The sequence below is a fragment of the Vipera ursinii genome, assembly GCF_947247035.1.
Source record: "Vipera ursinii genome assembly, chromosome: 2".
Classification (NCBI taxonomy): Eukaryota; Metazoa; Chordata; class Lepidosauria; order Squamata; family Viperidae; genus Vipera; species Vipera ursinii.
The window spans coordinates 246,708,405-246,729,528 of NC_139513.1; the positions used below are offsets into that span (position 1 = coordinate 246,708,405).

General features: G+C 34.9%; 1 protein-coding gene across 1 annotated transcript in view; it reads left to right on the top strand.

The window, feature by feature from the left end:
* TMEM232 (transmembrane protein 232) overlaps positions 1 to 2,773 on the top strand; it is a gene marked incomplete at its 3' end in the record, with an annotated part of 116,870 nt that extends 114,097 nt beyond the window's left edge. Inside the window, exon 13 of the mRNA XM_083353505.1 lies at positions 2,555 to 2,773. Within this exon, the coding sequence (XP_083209631.1) occupies positions 2,555 to 2,773 (219 nt within the window). The remainder of the gene's footprint in view (positions 1 to 2,554) is intronic.
* Between the last annotated feature and the right edge of the window lie 18,351 nt (positions 2,774 to 21,124).

The following is a 21,124-nucleotide window of genomic DNA, read 5'->3' on the forward strand; positions in this document are numbered from 1 at the left end:
GGAGGGTATCCCAGAAAATTAAATTGCATCCCAACAATTAGTCCTTTATTCTATCTGAATCTAATCTGTACTTTTCTCTTAATAATGAAATCATTATGAGTTGCAGTTTTTATACCTAACCCTATGTTTAGGGCTGCCAATAATACAACAGTAATATTGATTCTGAGGCTCAGCATAAGTTATATGGGTTTTTCCTTGACTGTAGTCCTCAACACTTTTATTTTCTTACATATACACTAGACATTGGTGCTATTTGTAAAACTGTACTGGGCACTCATACATGGACACACTTGGTTGGAAAGATCAATGAAATAGTACAGCTTTATAGAAGTAGTCTACATCAATGTTCTTCAAACCTGGCAACTTGAAGATGTCTTTGCTTCTTTTTCTCTCTCTTATGGTTTCACCTCATGCCCTACGTAAGACTCGTAGTTCTTAGCTTTCACTTCAGTCTCAATACATGCCTTTTTGGATCTTCTGCCACCATTTGCATTCTAACATTTTCTACTATCATAAAGATGACTTTGTGAAATATCACACCTCTTTACTCTCCTACTATCGGGTAGGAGATATAGAAGTATAGCCAGCCGTACCAACAGGCTGAAGAACAGTTTCTATCCATGGGCTGTCAGGTTCCTGAATGGGAAATAACTCCATGTGTGATAGACTTGCAGGGTGGGCACATTGTGCAATTAGCTCACATGATGTAAGAAGATGTTGTCACTGTGAGTTGTGGTGGGGGGGGACTTGAAGGGAGGCTCAGCCAATCTCATTGTACACATGTTGTACTTTGATAATAAAGGTTGATTTGATTTATCATATTAATTTACATGCTAATACTTTTGTATTTGTTTAGAAATTGCTTATGGCATTCAGTTAAGTCTAATGTTTAGTAGCTTGCCTTATCTTCATGGTCATTTTACCAGGAAAGAGATGGAGAAGCAAAGGGACACATGTAGGTAAACATAATTGTGTTATGTTTACATACATATAGCTAACCATTAAGTGACTAGCCCTACTCAGAGCCACTTTGTGAGGTTTTTATATATTAGCAGTGGAATGATATGAGAGTTTCATTCTATACCTTGAACTATAATGCACACAGGGAAACATATATTTGATCGTGATACTTGATAATAACAAATGATAGGTGCCTTCTATGTAAGCATTGGAAGTTATCAAATTAAAGCATCTTTGGCAAAGTTGCTGGCTCTCACTGTCTAATGAATGTTTCTCAGTTGGTATAACAAAATAAGAATTGGATTTTTTTTAGACCTGTGGAGATTATTACTAATTCTAGGCCATACCAGAGAAAAGGTATTATTACGATATATACTGTAGTATTAATTATTTCACAGAAAATGTGTGCTCTTCTCATATTAACTGTTATCTTTTCCCCTACTTTCTGAATATTTTTAATGTCACCATCAATAAATTATATAAACCTGTTCTCATTTAGTAATGTATTCTAAAGTTTGATAATATACTGCAGCTATGCCTTGGTCATTTCTAATATTTAAGATAATGACAAGGGGACATCAAAACAGTGATTGTTTCTCAGCAAACAATTACTTCCCTCCTCCCAAGTAGCCCATTTAGTTTTGAGTATGATAAAATAATGCATTCAAAACAATTAATTATTGAGTAGCTCATTGAGGAACCATGAACTGGAAAATAACATGCTTGCTAGTTCATAGGGGGTAAATGTGTTACATTTCTTCTGTGAAGTTGACAGCATGCAAGCTGTGTACGTCTTTCCCTTTCAGGTAATAATGGCAGGCATATTGGGGAAGCAGAACAGTTCTTCTATTCTGACAATTTTCCAGATTGAGATGTGTTTGAATATTAGTAGCTCAGCTTGGTAGTTGGGCTGTTGGTTTGATCTCCGAGCTTGGCGCTTTGGCTGCAAATGTTTCATCTCCATTCGGGGAGACATCTTCAGTGCACTTTGAATTGTGCTCATCTGTCAGAGCACTGGCCTTTAAATACCGTTTTTTGTGTGATGTAAATTGAACACTGAAGGCTATGGCCTAGCATCAACAACCAGCCAATTAAACAGTCTGAAACCAGACCATGACTCAGAAACATCCGGACAAATAACACCCACACCAATTTACATCACACAAAATGTTATTTAAAGGCCAGTGCTCTGATGAGCACAATTCAAAGCGCATTGAAGATGTCCCCCCAAATGGAGATGAAACCTTTGCAGCCAAATCGCCAAGCTCGGAGATCAAATCGACAGCCCGATTTCCCAGATGTTTGGTATTGTTGCTTCCAGGGATTTCAGTTTTAAAATAAAATGTTGATGAAGATGATGTGAAATCATATCTGAAAATGTAGTATATATTTGGTCCTTTTATCTGTTTTTCAAACATTTTATTCACAACTTGTCAGTCAATTAAGCAATATCTTAAGAAATACTGGAAATACATTTCCAATTTTGTGATTTTTCATCTATTATCCATACCACCTGATGAATTTTAAATCAAAGTTTTTATGTAATACCAAAATCTCTATTAAATAATGTATTTTTTTTATTTATTTGCAATAGTGGGAAAGGGAATTGCAAATCAGGCTTAAGCTTGAAGAGAAACTCCAAGAACTAGAGCTTCAGGCAAAGCAAAGATTGGAAGAGGAACACTTCAGGCAAATAATGATATGGCGCTTAGAAAAGCTGCACAAGACAACCAAGCCATATGAACTGCCCTTTAAACACGAAGACCAAAAAGCAATAGAAGCAAGCAGCGGTACTCAGCTGTCAAATGTGTAACTGTCAGAAACATGGAAACCAGCTGTGTAAGAAGATAACTTAAAGGAAAATATATGTATTAAAGCTTCTTTCCCCCCCCCCCCCCATCACACTCCTTTTTTTGAGTTAAAGCTCTGCAATATTGAGTAATGAAGTGTGGATAAGAAAGTGTTAAAGCCATAATTGCTGCTGTATCCCTGATTGCAGTTGCTTCTCCAACTGTTTTATTGTGATGTTCCACATATATGTTTATAAAAATACATCAGAAATCCTATGAGGGAGGTCAGACCAGCTTGAGAATGTTTTTGCATATAAACACAGAAGATGAGGAAAAGATGAGGCACTGCCTCTCATCTTAGCAAGGCAGCTCAGCAAGACAGCTTTTAGGGGCTGCTTTTCCATAAAAATACTCACAGCCTTCAGTTTCACAACACTGATATGTAATGATTAATTGAATTGTCTCCCATGAAATACAGTGTTTATGGGGAATCTTTTTCTGGAACAATACATTCGTGAAACTTGTGTTTCTGGATTGTCTCACACCTATGTTTTTGTTACTGTTTTGGCATAGTCAGATATTCTAAACAAGGTCAGTTGCTTGGTAGTATCTTCATCTAATGTCTCTCTGTTGCCATTAAATTCTTCCTAATCTTATGTTTTCCTCTCATTACTTTTTACCTCCACAAACCCCCTTTCCTTGCTCTCTACTTAATTGTGCTACAAATTTTGCCGTACTGCTTTCTTTTTATTTGTGGGTGTTTTATGCATTTATTCATCCATATTAGTATGCTGCCTGTTCAAGCAACTCAAGACATATTGTCTAATGTATAAACCAGCTGAAAGCAATACCATGTCTTCTGGTGTTCATTTTTAAAGAATTCTTTTTCACACTTAATTTCTGTGCACACATTTGAGGTGATTTTTTTGGACAAATTATGTTGCTCTAAAGCTTCTCACAACTTATAGTACTACACTAAAAATTACAATAGCCACAGTATGCCATAGTTTCTTCTAGGTATTTTAGGCATAGTACATGCCATTGTGGGTACATGCTTAGAACAAAAACCTGAAGTACCAGCACATGTATCTGAAAGCACACAAAGTTTTTGTATCTTGTTTCTCTTTGAGTGTGTCTGTGCAAGAGAATCCTGTCAATTTCCAGTTTCACATATTCAGAATTATCTAGACTGGTCTTTACAGAAGAAGACCGAGGCAGAATAGGAAAACCTGCCATATCTCTTGAAAAATATGGTATTGTCCTTGTTTTCCTCAACTGAATTTGGCAGCTTTATCATGATAAATAGGTGTCAAGAAACAATCCTGACTATAACAAGAATAATAGCATACAGTTGTTCCATATACATTTCCATTAAACCTACAGTATTCTATCAATATGGTCCTTACTATTGAAATTAGGTATCTTGAATGGACAGATGTAATATTCTTCTTCCATCCACAGGAATGATGTTACAGTACACTGTATACTTATGTATAAGCCAAGAATATTAGGTGCCAAAATACACACCCAGAATTGGGTTTGTCTTGACTGTGGATAGGCTTACCCACAAATATATACACTAATATTTTTTTTAAAGGACCTGTATTTCTTGCATATACTTATGCATAAACCCATCTGCTGATCCTTACGTTTTTAACCATGAAAAATGGACAATTGGTGGATTAATCATGGATGAGTCAATTGTGAAAATTAAAACATAGAAACATTTTGAGGGAGGGCTTACCCACATGTAGCCTTATCTGCACAGTGAACTCATACATTGTCTGATTGTCAAATTCCATGACCTAGTTATCAATTTGTAAGGACCTGCCCCAGTTGGTCCCTCAGGAAAGTAACACTTTTGAATCCATTGACTTGAATCAAAAGAACTTTTGCTGAGAGAAAGTGGTTACAGAAGAGTCAGATGGAATCTGAAGATTTCGCACAAAGCACAAAGCAGTTCTTTCATTTTTCCCAAGTCCCAGCCCCTGACCAGTCCACTGGCAACCAATGTGATGCCATGAAGATATTTTGAGAATGCTGAAGTGCAAGGTATTGTAGATAATAGGTCACTCTCAGGGCATGACAGCCTTGGACCCAGGCTGAAACTGGCTAGAAGGGAGTCTGCTCCATCTCCGAAGACAATCCCCCTCCCTAATTCCCAAGTGCTTCAGCAAAGCAAAAGCATCCCCACAATGCCAACATCCCTCCCCCTCCAACAGAATGGCAAGACACAACTGTGGACCTGACACAATTTTTATTCAGTTATTGACTAGCAAATAGAAAAGAAAATCATTACTTAGGATGAAAAAAACAACCCTAGAATAAATACTATGGCATACTGTGCCAACTATAGAACAGTACTTAGTTATGGCCCAAGATTGATCTGAAAATAAGAACAAGTCAGAATGACCAGGATGTACTGTATAGTGTGGAATGGAGAAATTCCTGGCAAGTATCTGCATAGAGGGGGACAATACAAAATAATGTGCTACATTGTTTCAATTATTTCTCCACCACATGGACACAGTCTTTGTTCAGTAGTTCCCTTCAATGTAGGGAGGGTATTGAATCTGGTCAAGGATGGGGCCCTTCTAAATTTTGGAATTCTTATGTGTCTTAAGATATCTGGCTGTTGATATGCAGATTAGCTTAGGAAGATGTTTCTAGGTAGAACTGGTAAATCTGCTTACAGCTCTAAATCAATGGCCCACTATTCATAGCCCATCAGGATGGTGGCTGGCCACATAAAGCCACAAAGCTGCAGATTGGCATGTATTGCCTTGTACCAGGAAGGCTGAAAGCTATTGTCATATTAAGAGGGGTCAAGCATACTGAAAAAAACACAAATTCCTTAAGCCAATAGGAGAAATGAAAATACAGAAGTTGCTATTTTAAGTAGCCAGCTCCATTGCAAAACACCATATTTGGAACACAGTAAGGCACTTGAAAAATTGATCTCAAGAACTTAGACTGAACTCTTTCAAGAGAAAAAAATGATCAGTAGGGGCCCACCTGAATTCCAAAAAGAAGCTGGGCCTGAATCCTAGTCAAGAAGACTTCAATGGCTGCAACTATTTGCTGAGCTTCTTTGGAGAAGTAGAAAGATTGTAAAGCCCATGCTGTCTTTTGTGCACTTAGGTTAACATAAACAGCATGAAATTTTCAGATGCCCATAGCATGAAAAGCATTCCCAGAAATTTAAAGGTCTTGACTTGCTCTATTGAGTGATTATTTAGCTGCCAGATATGCGCCTTAGGGCACTTAGCAAAAACCATGGCCTTGGTTTTGGAGTAATTAATTTCTAGTCAGATTTCTTGACAATGCTCAGCAAGTATATAAAGAGCCTACTTCAGGCCAATGCGTTCTGAGAAAGCACAATATTATCTGCCTACATAAGAACAGATATGTATCTATTTCTCAATTTTGGTGGGTGAAGAGATCCAATTTTCACAGGTGAAAAGATGAACTAGGTCTGTAGTTCAACAGAATATCAACCTCTGAATTTTAGTGTTTGTTACATAAACATATTTCTGTAATCCATTATTTTCTTCCCAAATTTGGTAAGTATAGGACATGCTGGTTGAGGAATTCTGGGAGCTGAGGTTTGCAAGTCCTAAAGTTGCCAAGTATTTATGCATATATATATAATTCATTGCATCATATACAGGCAAGTATTGGTTGCTAAAACCCTTCCGGATGATCTGTGTGATACATTAAATTTGGCCATCAAAGTTATACATTTTGTGAGTAGAATTTTAAATGTAATTTTTTTTGCATCTGTATATGTGGATTTGGAAGCAGATCATAAAGTACTTTTGTTTTATATACTAGCTTTCCAAAGGAACACTTTTGGGATTAGTTGAGCTAAAGGATGAAATAAAATTTGTTCTCAAGCAACCTAAGAAATTGGGGTTATATTTTGCATTTTGCAGTCCAAAAGTGCCAATTTTCATTGGCACATTTAGTGGACAGTTTTGATTCTCTGAACAATCTCAATTTAAAGCTGCCAAGAAACAATTATATCACCATCCCATTAAAGCAGTCACAGAAAAAGAAATGCTCTCTGAAACATTGGAAACAAGTTGAGATGCCTAACTTTTTATCTTTTTCAACATTTTAATCACTCACTGAACATTGTAAAGGGAATATGAAGTACAATATTGCATTTCAACTCAACTATCTCCCAGTTGCATTCATCCACTATTTTCCAAATAGCTTTTCTGGCAACACTATTCATAAATTAGTATGCAATCTCTTCAGTGTTGATGTCAATGCATTGCCAAAGATATTACTAGACGAACTACTCACTATAAATCATAATTTGACTGAAAAAGATAATTTGGGAAAAATTAGACTTGGAGGAATTTTGGATAAAGTATTTCCCAATATGGATGAAAAAGACAAAATTGTATGTTTTGTTATTGTATTTTATTTTTATAAAAAACCCTTTGTTTTTAAAAGAAAACTTAAACAAAGGCCTTCAACAGATATCAACACTGATCTGTGTTGTCCACTTTCTCCAGCCTAGAATTTCTCAGTTCATAAAGATTGAAAACCTTTCTCATTGTATTTATTCTATTCCTGATATTTTTAAATGTTATATTAATATTTTTGATAAAAGTAAAATACTTATATTTACTTTTAGTAATAAAATAAATGTATCAGGTTTGTTTGTTTATTTCTATTTGTAATTGTAAATGGATTTTGGGTATTAAAAGGGGATTGGCTTAAATGGAAGTTTAGAGTGAAGATTTCAAAAAATTGAAAAGCAAGCATGATGCTGCAACGTTTGGGAAACTCCTGATTTGGACCATTTGAACCAAGCTTAGCTTAAGACAGGATTGCAAAAAAGTGGGTCAATCAGCATCCTTTTTGTGGCCCACAGAACCCTGCAGAATTGGGAAATCTAAAAAATGCAAGTTTCTCGTTTACATATGTGGGGATTAGAGATGGTTTAGCTGCCTTAAGAGCAGTAGTGGTGCAATGATTAGAATGCAGTACTGCAAGCTACTTCTGCTGACTGCCAGCAGTTCAGCAGTTTGATTCTCACTGGCTCAAGGTTGATTCAGCCTTCCATCCTTCCGAGGTCAGTAAAATGAAGAGCCATATTGTTGGGGGCAATATGCTGACTATAAATTGCTTAAGGTAAAGGTAAATGTTCCCCTGCACATGCGTGCTAGTCGTTTCCGACTCTAGGGGCCAGTGCTCATCTCCGTTTCAAAGCCGAAGAGCCAGTGTTTGTCCGAGGACGTCTCCGTGGTCATGTGGCCGGCATGACTAGACGCCAAAGGCACACGGAACGCTGTTACCTTCCCACCTTAGTGGTCCCTATTTTTCTACTTGCATTTTTACATGCTTTCGAACTGCTAAGTTGGCAGAAGCTGGGACGAGTAACAGGCGCTCACTCTGTTACGTGGCACTCGGGATTCGACTCACCAAACTGCCGACCTTCTGATCGACAAGCTCAGCATCCTAACCCACTGAGCCACCGCTTAGAGAGGGCTATAAAGCACTGAGAAGCGATATATACGTTTAAGCACTATTGCTATTGCTTAAGTACTGCAGAACCTGAAAACTCTGAATCTCCTCATACCAAACACTGAGTCTTGGCCCACAAGAAGGCAGAAAAGACCCACTTGGCCCTTTGACATGCTATGTAAACCAGATGCTTATCCTGATCGAAATAGAGGGCTGCTTTATACATGTTCAATATCTGGTTATGTCAAGTGGTAAAAATGTGCATACAAGGAACTTACATTTTAAGTTAATTTAATATGTAGGAATTTGCTTAATAAAATTGCTGTACAATAAAATTGTATGAGGCGACTAGTAGTGTTTTGATATTTTTCACTGGACAAAACAAATGTTATTGTACTCTAGAAAAGTAGCTGAGGTTCATTGTAATTTTTCATGTGATTAGCTTTACTGTTATATCTGATGATTACATAAGATATTTTTGATACTAAAGCGATTAGTTTCAGCTAAGTTGTGACAGGTTTTTTTTAATAAGAACTTCACCATTATGATTACCATTACATATTTTCTATTAAAGTATGGGGGAAAGGGAAATATTTGGAGAAATGTTAGAGTTGAATGCTGGTCTGCCTTACTGCCCACCTACTCCTGTACTTCTTTGTTATGTATTCCAGAAACAGGCACAACAATAAATTAGCATGGACACCTCAAAACCTAGGGCCAAATGTTAAAATATTTAGAGTTCTTTTGCAGAATTTTCTTTTGCTCTCCATAATATGTATGTATAAGATTCTGTATGTATCAGACTTTTACATTAATAAGACCACTCCCAAAGCTAATCAAAAAGACTAAAAATGATTCCTCCTCTCAGTTGAGCACATTTTTAAAATAATTGAACTACTGACCCATTTAGTCCAGCATTTGTTCTCACAGTGCTCAACCAATTGCACAAGGAAGCACAATAGTCTTCCAGAAGATTGCCTTCAGAGGCAGTCAGCTATAACTAAGCTGTGCTACTTTATCAATGATAGTTACAATAATTTTATAACTATTATAAAAATGTATAAATAAATAAATTGCTTAGGAGCTTTTAGCCAGATTTAGCTGAAGACAAGGCAGGTTCACCCTACGGGAATGGGGTTCTAAGTAGATGAAATAGCTTCCAAGGATAAAAATTCAAACAAACCAATTAATGCCTTAGACTACCTCATTCCAGGTCTTCTGAGTAATTCCAAAAGTGACTGTTCAGCATAAGGTAAATCCATAGGAAAAGCCACCTGGGATTTGATTCAGATAGGTTTGGTCAGATAAATGTTCTTTTTCTATCCATTAGGCTCCTTTAATCTTATGCTTCAATGAATATGTCTATGGAGATTCTAGGTCATCTAGGTCACGCTTGTCCCAAAGGTGCTTTTTCAAAAGGCAACTGGACTTTGTTTTTCTGGAAAAACTTTGGGGCTTTGATGAATAAGACACATGCCTTCAAATTCATATTGACTACTTTTCCAATATTCTCTGTGTAAAGAGCTTGGCAGGACTGATGAGTCAATTTGATTGAGATTACACTGTATCTTTAACCTGATCGTATGCTTGTGCAACATGCTTAGGTTAGTTAGTTTTAACTTTATTTCATTTGTTATGATTTGGAATGTTGCTCATTCAGTAAGATTCTGATTCAAAGTGTAGTGAAAACCCCTAAAAGGGTTAAGTAGGTAATCAGGTTTAATGTCATGTGCAAATATAGTCACTAAGTATAATGATCATATGGAATTCATTCCATCAAGACTTGTAGAATGGTGACTTTAAGCACATTTCTATTAAAAATAACCTAAAAGATTACCATGCATGAGATGAACATATATTTCCTGCTGTGATCTGTTCCTTTTTGGTATTACTATCATTCAGTTTCCTGGGGGAAAGCATGTGTCTTAATATTTTATGCTTATGTCCCCAATATGCTTGGCTTTACATAAATGCCAATGAGAAGATGTGCATGTGGTACACTATCTTCAAATTGAGAATGTACTCTCCCCTTTCTTTGAAACACGAAAAGCAACCAAATCCACAGAACATATTTCTCCAATTATTCATTTATGAACCCACTGCCATCTGTTCAAAACAGACGGGAATACATATATTAAATTTTGAATATTTATCAAAATGCTGTGCTGCCTATGATATGCTTAATAGTCAGGTATTACAGAAAAGGAAAAGAAAGAAGAAAAATACTGCTAAGCTTGTAAGCCGCCCTGAGTCTTTGGAGAAGGGCGGGATATAAATGGAATTAAAATAAAAAAATAAATAAAATAAAAATATATTCATACTGCAGAAGCAGAAAGGAGTGCCTTATGGATCCAGCTCACCTCTCATGTATCTAAACTATAGCTTGGTTGCCTGAAATTAGAAACATTTGGAAGATTGATTATACTACAGTAAATACAACTGTCTTAATTGATATATATGCATTCTTGGGATTTTATTTATAAATAGCAACGTGAATTTAGAAATGTCAGATTTTCTAACATAAATTCAAATATTTACATAGTATGGCACATTACACTAATAACTACTCTGATCAGCCTTTATTTATTTTTTCATAGCAATGCAAAGTACATTTAGATAATTTGGCTTTTATTTTGTTCACAGGCTTAGCACTAATTCCCATGTTTCCTGCTATTGTATAATTCCTTATTATACTGTACAGCAGCAGTTCCTCATTTTACCTTTTAAAAAGGAATATTTAGCTAACAATTATTGTTATTGTAGCTGTTACTAATATCATTACTGACCTCAAGAGAAGTAAACATCTTCCTGGGTGCTTATAAAACTAAGTTGCACCTCTGAAGCTTTAGTGCACCCCACTACACACTTCCCTCCATGTAGATGCAGTTCCATTGAGGACCACATGCTGAGTATGGCTGGTTAGCCAGCTACAAATCCATCTGGTGGTGATACTGTCTAACCCACATTTTTCTACCTTATCAAGTAGTAGGTTGTGATCTACTTTATCAAATGCCTTACTGAAGTCCAAGTAAATTATATCCACAGCATCCCTCTGGTCCACTAATTTTGTCACCTGGTCAAAGAATGCAATAAGATTTGTCCGGCATGATCTGTTTTTCACAAATCCATGTTGGCTTTTAGTAATGACTTTATTTGCTTCTAGGTGTTTGCTGATTCATTGCTTTGTTATCTTTTCCAGAATCTTTCCAGGTATTGGAGTCAGGCTAATAGGTCTGTAGTTTCCTGGATCTATCCCCCCCCCCTTTTGAAGATGGGAACTACATCAGCTCTTTTCCAGTCCTCTCGTAGTTTCCCAGTACTCCAGGATCTTTGGAAGATATAGTTCAGTGGTTCTGAGATCACATCTACCAGTTCCTTCAGAACCTTAGGGTGTAATCCATCTGGTCCTATTGATTTGAACTTGTCTAGGGTGGACAGGTGCTCACTTACCTTTTTTTTGCCTATTTTAACTTGTGTTTCTAATCTGCTTTTTACAGTACTGCTTTTGATAGGTTGGTCTGTTTTTCCCTTTGTGTAAAGACGGATGCAAAAAAGTTAAGTAATTCTGCTTTCTCCTTGTTGCTTGTCACCTTCTTACCACTTTCTCCCACTAATGGACCAATTATTTCCTTAATCATTTTCTTGTTTTTTAATTGATTGTCAGGATCTTAAAAGAGATACATAACTTTCCAATAAAGCCCATAGTGACTTATATTTCTTTAAATGTTCACAAAAATATAGATGATAAAATAAAAGCCAGTGATATGTTTTAAAATCTGGAAAATTAAAATCTCTGTCAAAATATAATCTCAGTTTGGCCAAATGAAATTCTTGGTGGTATAGCTTCTCATATAAACAGATTATCAATCTGAATAAAATCACTGTTTGGAATTAACATTGAAATCCTTCTTAAAATACAAATTATATGGAAAATAATATTCCTGTTAATCACATTACTCTTACCCAACCAGTTTAATAGAGTTTTAATTCATCAACTAATGTCTATTACAATTTTATCTATATCAGTTAACAGATATTTCCACATATTTTGAAATATTTACTGTAAATATATATAATCCAAAATATTTATTATATTCTGTGCATATTACAAAGCCCAACATGTTTGTTTGCTCTGTTGTTATATTAAATTGTAAAGGAAGTAGTTTTTTCCTAATCAATGTTATAACCTGAATATTTATCAAATTGTTGAACTCTCATATCAAGTTAGGCTACTAAATAGAATAATTATCCAATATTGCCAAATATCATTACCATGTAAAATAATTTATACTCAGAATCTGTCAGTGTAATATCAGTAATATCCTAAAACTGCCTAACACTAATTGCTAATAACTCAAAAATTAAATAAACATGCAATAGAAAGTGAGCTTCTTTGAAAGGTGCTTGGTTGTAACTTATATGATCCAAAAAACATATTATTTACTGTTCATTGCAAGTAATAAATCACAATCCATTAAATAAAAGAAAGTGAGAATCCATATTTACAAATGTCTTACTTTTAAAAAAAAACAACATTCTGAATGTACCAAAAAACCTTATCAAATATTTAATGTAGCAGAATCAAACCTATTTTGATCTATATCAAAAATATCTATTAATTATATGATTAATACTTGTTTATTTTTAATAAATCTAGACTGAGGTGGATAACATATAGTAACACTCTTGACAATTGTTTAGCCAACAACCAGTAGATCTCTTAGTATCTATACTGATTGTTAAAAAGGGTCTATATATTGTGCAAGCCATTTGCTTGACTTAACCAATTCATTGCAGATCTCTATCAAGAAATCTATAACATGTTTATATTATTCAATGGGAAAACTATTTTGTTTGTGGCCTTTTCAGTTTTTCATCAATTGAGTTGTATCTAATATCTCTTATAGTTTTAAGGTGCTTCCCAATCCTCTGATAATAGTTGAATATCAATCTCATTCAAAAATTAACTATTTGCTGTTTATCTATTATATCATCAAGTTTCTCTTCTATATTATTATATTCATCTTCTGAAATTCTTAGTCAATCACTTATTAACATTTTAAATATTATGTTTTGTTGTTTCAGTTGTTTCAATTTTTCTTCTTTTCACTAGATAAATGTATAATAACTGCACTGTGGGGTTCTTTGCACATGCCAGTAAATATTTCTTATTCAATTTTTCATTTATTGGCACCTAAGATTTCTTTTTTTCACAAAGGCATAAATAATGACTCATCCATGTATACAAGTCATTTATTTAAGCAATTTGTAGAGCAGTCCTTATCAACTTTAAAATACATTGTACATGTAAGCTAGTACCACTTCTATTTTTAATTAAAAATATATTCTTAGGAGGAATTGTTTTTGTCCAATTGAAAATCCATTACAAGATCTCTGGCAACAATGAAACAATAAAAAGGTAAATAATTTTGAAAACTATTTTTCAAAGAAATTCTTCTGGACAATTTCTTGTGAGGCCATAAAAATTACTGTAACAATATGAAAATTATATTTCTTCAAAGAGTAATAAAATATGATTCATTATCCAAATATTTTTGAACTGTAACTATATTTATGGATTTATTAAATAAAATCATCAGCTCCTTTTGTATTAATACCAATATATGACAAGCTGTAGTATATCTAGATTGTCCATACAGAGAGTTTGAAATGAGTGTCTATACTTTATATGATTATGCATGCCTTTAATGAATAACCTAATAATAAACTATAATAAAAAGCAAAATAAAAATAAGAAATATAAACCTTAGTGAAAGCTTCCTTGATAGGAGTAGATATATAACCACCATAAATACAAAAGGTTCTACCTATTCTAATTCTTCTAATAAATATACTTAGGGGAATAACAAAATAAAAGATAAAAAAAGATAAAAATATGGAAAATAAACATAAAGTAAGAACAAAAGAAAGAACTTGCATAGGAGATTTACCACCTAACTCCACTCCCTCCTTTTTCCATAATTTTATTAGGTAACTAAATGCCACAACTGTTGCTAAAATCAGAACAGCAACAACAAAGAGGAAGCATAAAAAGGAGAGCAAAAGCAATTCCATATAAAATTTATATGATCAGCCCCACCAAATAATAACTCTAGAAGTATTTAATTACAGCCACCAAACATTGCCCTGCATCTTCCTGGAAAAAAAAACAGAACAGAAGAAAGAGAAACCATTATCATAATGGTCACCTGGCATTTTTAGGTCTCCACTGCAAGGCTGACTACATCTCTGGGAGGAAGAAGATTGATGGCTTCCTGCTATGATTAGTAACAGAAAGCCAAGATTCTTTTATATACCACCAGCTGATCAGGATGATAGCTAGTAGGAATAGAGCTTCCCATGGTGTAGTCTTCATGGTTGAAGGCCACATATTATCCTGATGTAGATTATTCTCTGGAACAATGTTAGTTATGAAATATTTGCTGCGGTGTAAGAGATTGTGAAACAGAGTTAGAGTCCATGAGAAATTATTTGGAGTGCAAAGTAATTGTTAGAAAATCCCCAGGAGGTACAGGGGGGGGGGGAAAGGATGGAAATGGGAATGGAGAAAGGTTGGTGGATTTTTCCCCCCCTGGAACCCAATTTAAATTTAAATGATTGATCTATTCGGAAAGAAGGGAATGGGGAGGACAAAAGAATATAAATAGCCTTTTGTCTCCTCTTCCTTCTCAATTCCCTGCATTTTCCCAACTGTCTGTAGCATGCTTTAGTTACAAAACACTGAATGCTTTAGGCAAACCTCTAGAAACAAACATCTCTTCTGAAAGAACAGTGATTTGTTCTTGTCAGTACAAACAAAAGGAACATGCAGTGCTGAGCCTGGGACATCCTATAAGGTGTCTGATATTTGCAAAACAGGCTTTCTGTTCAAAACCACAGAGAGAGTGCCACTGATTGAATTTGGACCATATGTTCAAGATGCTGTTGGAGAACACCCAGAGCAAGGCAATGCCAAGCATACCTATTGGTGCTTCTACTATATTCCCATTTGGCTTCTGTTTGTTTCTGGATCAGGAGGGGGAATAGCAAAATGCAAACATTTACATAGCAAATATTCCACCGAGAACAGGGCTGGAGGGGAAGAATTATCTAGGCAAAATCTATTACACTCCAACATTTGTTTCAAGGATTTTAAATGTGGCTGATTACAGAGGAAAGTAGCAGAGATTGCTATTTCATTATTTATGAAATGTACCCCTTGCCTTCAGTGCACAATTGTTTTTTGATTGTTTTCAGATTTACAGCAAACACTAAAACAGTACAATAAGTCTTGAATTCAAAAGATGAGCACCTTGTTGCTAAGTGTAAAACCAATTACCTGTACAATAATAACAGTAACGACAATAAACAAGTTTTATTAAGCATTTATTAAAATATATTGTTGGAAGTCAGCATCCATCCACTCTCATAGCAAAGGGAATATTTTGGGGAGTATTAAAAAGGCAGAATATTATATTTCCCCAAAGGAATAATGGAGAAAAAAAGTCTTAGAGGAGGCAGAAATCAACCCAAGTTTCCCCAGGCAGAAACTGAGCAGGTCAGCTTTTAGAAATGCAGATTTTGGGCACACCATCCATAAGCAAAACACCTTCAGCCTCCAGCTGAGGAGATTAGAAAAGAAAGACTCCAAGGACATAAAAGGATTAACCCACCACCATTAGAATACCAAAAGGGCAAACTCAAGCTCAGGTCAAAGTACATTGCACAGGAACAGGAACAACCTCAAATACAAAGCCCTAGAAGGTATAAAAGCCTACCTATCCCAACTCCATTTTGTCAGCTGTCCCAGAACCACAAGCTGTTGTTGGTTCTGTTCTTCAGTAAACTAACCTTCTTTCCAAACAGCCTCCATTTTATTCCCAGTTTGGAAGTGGACATGATTTTTCTTTCAACAATATAAATGTGAAATATTATATTCAATGCATTGGCTGATATATTATTATTAATTACAATGACATATTAAATAAATACAGTATTATTTATTTATTTATTAAATTGATATGCCTCCGATCTCCTCAGAGATGACTCTGGGTGGCTTACAAACATATTAAATAAAATATTAAATAAAGTTAAACATTAAAATAATATTTGTTTATGTTTAAATATATATATTTATACACGTACTCATTCATGGATTTTGAGCCCTGTAAAATTTAAATTGACCAAGAGAATAAAAAAGTCCTTCTGTGGAAAGAACTCAGAAGGTATATTATTGTACTTTCCTGTAATTGAATTGTCTCCAGCACTACAATTCAAAAATGTGAATTTATCTTCATTCCTTCCTTCTGAAAACCTAGTTTTCACAGTTACAAATTAAGGGCTATGTTTTATGGCTATGTAATCATCACTGAACTTTTGAACTTAAGAAGATAAAGTCTATTATTACTTCAACTTCTTCACTGACTTCTATTGGGTTGACATCAACTGTTGATTTAATTCTAAAAGGCTTTTTTTAAGTGCAAAGCAAAAGATTGGTTTTTACACTCTTTTATTTCGCTTTCCACAATGAGGTTCCTTAAGTCTTCCTCACCTCGACCATCAGCATGTCTGAAAATGTTGATGTTTTTCCCAGTAATTTTAATCCCAAATTTTATTTGTTTTGATCCAACAGTTCTCTCAATAAGCTATGCATTCTTTTGATATGTTATAAAAATAAGGTGTCTGCTTTCCCAATTTTGAACCATTTCATTGCTTTATGTCCCATTTGTTGCTTCCCAGTCATCATTCAAATTCTTCAATGGGCAAGTGAAGTGGTCCTCTGTGACCATGTTTTTAAGAGCTACTCACAATGTGTTATGTTCTACAAAGTAAAAATACTGTATATATGCCATTTTGGATTTCCTGTGCCTTTTTTCATTTGTTATTAGAATAGGATCTTGGGTGTCTCTGCCTCTTCTAAATCTAGCTTATATAACTAGCAGTTTTTGTCCTATCAAAATCAGGAATGCTGAAATCTGAATTGCAAATTCTTAAGTATTACCTAATGTTGTGGCAGAAATAAAAACAGAATACATTTTTAGGAAATCTCCCTCTATCCTTATAGATGTAACAGAGACCAGGTTCAGCTTTATACAGTATTTGTATAAAACCATCATAACTAAGGAAATTACGCCTTTCCAGAATATCCCCATCTTTCCTTGCTTAAATAAATTCTCTCCTTAATAAAGGTGAAATGAAATTGACTAGAGGCAGTGGAGATCCAGTCTGTGCAATTGTCTAAGGCAAAGCTAATAAGGAAAAGGCAACAATACAGTATAACTAGGCAGAACTGCAGACACACCTAATCCATCAATGTTTCTCTGCTTGTTAAGAAGCGACAATGGCTATTTCTAGCACTATTGCCACCTTTAAAAAGTGTGATTGACCCTAACAGTAAAACAGCTTTCAGTACACAATCAAAATTTATCTAGTTTCCCTTCTAAGGTTATAAAATCCTGACAACGAATTACAGCCGTAGAATTTCTCACTCTACAATCCAGAATTCTTAAAGGTTTTCCTTTTCTTTTGTTCTGTGTTCCCCTCATTCTGTAATAATTATCCAATAATCTTCCCAGTAAATTGGTTATCTTTCTCCTCAGATTTCTGCTCCATTTTTCACCTTCCATGACACTAATAAGTTGGTTTGATAAATGCAGTTTTTTATAGATGCCAACATTTTTAGCATTGCACTTTTTTTAGTTGTGGAATCTAAATTTGTATTTTCCAGTCCCTTGCCCACTGTTATGCTTTTCCTGTCTGCTTAGCAACCACAGGTGGTCCTTTCACTGCATCATCTTGCAAGGTTTTAAATAGTTTGGCTGGTATTTCATCAACTCCTGCAGCTTTATTGTTAGCAATATTTTTAGAGCACTTAATTACAGTTTCCAGAATGTTTGTAACTGTTCAGTGATTGAGGCTTTGTTCAAGCAGGTTATCCTCACTTAGCAACTGCTTCCAACAGTGACTGCAGTTACAATATGATGAAAAAGTAACTTTGAAAACCAATGTTCACATTTATGACCTTCTCTCTCAGTCATATGTTCATCATTGCAATCAGTTAGTATGTGTTGTCCTGCACCTGACCCATGAATTTGGGTAATTATGTTTTGATGGTCTGATTATTTTGTTTATATTCTTTAGCTGGTAATTCTTCAAGAATTGTAATTCAGCAAAAAGTAGCTTGTGCTCTAAGGTCTTATTTTTCTGACTGAAAGAGCTTCTCCAACTTTGCTTGGAGAGTTCATAATTTTGATTACGGTATTGCACATTTGACTATGTCCATGTATTGAGTCATCTTTGAGTTGTTGGGTCAAGATGTTCGCTATAAACATTCAATTATCTTTGCAGAATGTTATAAGTGTCCTCTGCTTTGTTCTTAGACCATGCTTCAAATTTTCCATTAGTTTGTATGCTATTCACTTTAGCATCTCAGGCAATGCTAATCACATTATTATTGTTATTGTTGTTGTTATTGTTATTATTTTCATTGATAAGTTGCTACATATATATATATATATATATATATCCATCATGGGACAAATCTTATTTCCTGTTTCAGCCTAACCCACGGGCATCTACAGGCAGTAGCCACAGCAGTGGTAGCTCATATTTGTGTAAATTTTTTTGGCTTGTCTCCCTTTATTCTTTGTTAGCAAGCCAAAAATATCATCAGGCTTTAGCTTCCTTCTTCTGGGAGAAGCATGTGGCTGTTAGTTCCTCTTTTTTAAACTGCCAGAGGGGGTGTGTTCTGTGGAGGTGTGCTCTGATTGGGTAGGGGACCAAGTGTATTCTGATTGGGTGGGAGTGTGTTTTGGAAACCCGCCTTGATTGACAGACGAGGCCCAACCACCAAGAATGATACCAGACCCAAACTCATGATAACATCACATGACATCACCACCACACAACCATTCAAAAAGCAAATCCGAACCCACAACGATAAAGACACACAACCACAAAACAGAAACCTAACTACAGCTGCAACATCAGCCACTTTAAACCCCTCCAAACCACACAATAAGCAAACTGACACCCACTATAAAAACATTTCACCACCACAAACACGAAGCCGAACAAAAGCAGCACAACTCACCAGCTCAGTTCTGGAGCTGGCAGCTGAGACCAGCCCATCCACTCAGAACACCCCCCCACCCAATCAGAACACACCCACCATTCAAAACACACTGCCACCCAATCAGAATACACTTGGTCCCCTACCCAATCAGAGCACACCTCCACAGAACACACCCCCTCTGGCAGTTTAAAAAAGAGGAACTAACAGCCACATGCTTCTCCCAGAAGAAGGAAGCTAAAGCCTGATGATGACGGATGAGACTCCGTCGAAACGTTGCGCCCACACCTTTAGTTCTACGCGGGGAAAAACCCGAAAAACCAAGGATCCATATATATATATATATATATATATATATATATAGATATAGATATAGATATAGATATAGATATAGATATAGATATAGATATAGATATAGATATAGATATAGATATAGATATAGATAGATATAGATATAGATATAGATATAGATATAGATATAGATATAGATATAGATATAGATATAGATATATAGATATAGATATAGATATAGATATAGATATAGATATAGATATAGATATAGATATATAGATATATAGATATATTTACCAATACATTATTTTAAACGAATGATAATTAAAATAAATTGTAGAAAAAAATAGTGAGTTTATCTGTGCACTCAATACAAGGAACAGTATAGTCTTATTACTCTGAATTATATTAAAATTATCTAGATTTTCTAAGTATACACATATACAGCTATATCTATTCAGGTTTAGCAAGCAGGTTTAGGAAGCATACTGTATGTGAGAAAAATTATTGACTCATATAATCTCAAGACATTTTGCTGCCAGTTGTAGAGCCCAAAATGAAGCCAGGAGTAAGGAAATAAGTCTGAGCAAGGCAACTAGTCAGGTGGAAAGTACTGAATCCACTTATTTTCCTGCCATTATTTTGTTTTAGAGAATAACAGTCTGCCATATTGTATACATGGTTCTGTATTTCTTAAACTGTTTTTTACTGTTCAAATCTGGTATGGGAGCTTAGTTTATTATCAGTTTAGACCAAACTCCAGCTGTGTCTTCAGATTTGTACCTGTATATGAAATGGAAGGAGCCATCATATTGTAGGCAAGATAATCAGGAGTTGAATTATTACATGGCATATCCTGAAGGGAAGAAGCAATCTTTGAAGTAGCTGTATTCATATTTAGGGGGCAATAACATAACTTTAAATCGCACCTGGAATTTAAATTATTTTAAAACCAGTGTAATACTTATTTGTCTGGTTTGAACTAGTCAATTAAATGCTGAATTTTAAATCAATCATATACTCCATATTACTTCAATCTTATTCAGGGGAAATAAAATAAATAAACTTTTGCAATATCCTGCATTTAAATAAAACTCAGCACTTCATATTCAAAAATAGGAAATTTAAATTGGTAATACAACTGCTAAACCCAACAATGTGATTGTAATGTAAAGTGTATCCTTGGTATATTAAAATGTACAATTTCTATCATAAGTGTCAGCATACCATTTCTACTATTGCAATGTATTGCATTGCTCTATGGCATTTTGAAAAAGGTTTCCTTTTGTATCATTTTAAAGTTATTTATATGAATGTAATTCTCTGTGACATCCTAATAAACTTCTTTCCTTTATCTTAAATACTTGCTTTTTAAAATGAACTTCATCACAGACTTGCAAAGTCAGACATCTGAAATATTAGGGGTTAGATGGCTTTTAAATTCCGTCTGCAAAATTGGATGTTTTTAAATGCCAAGAGTTCACTTAGGAAAAAAAACCCCATATGCAGCAAAATACACACATATACATAT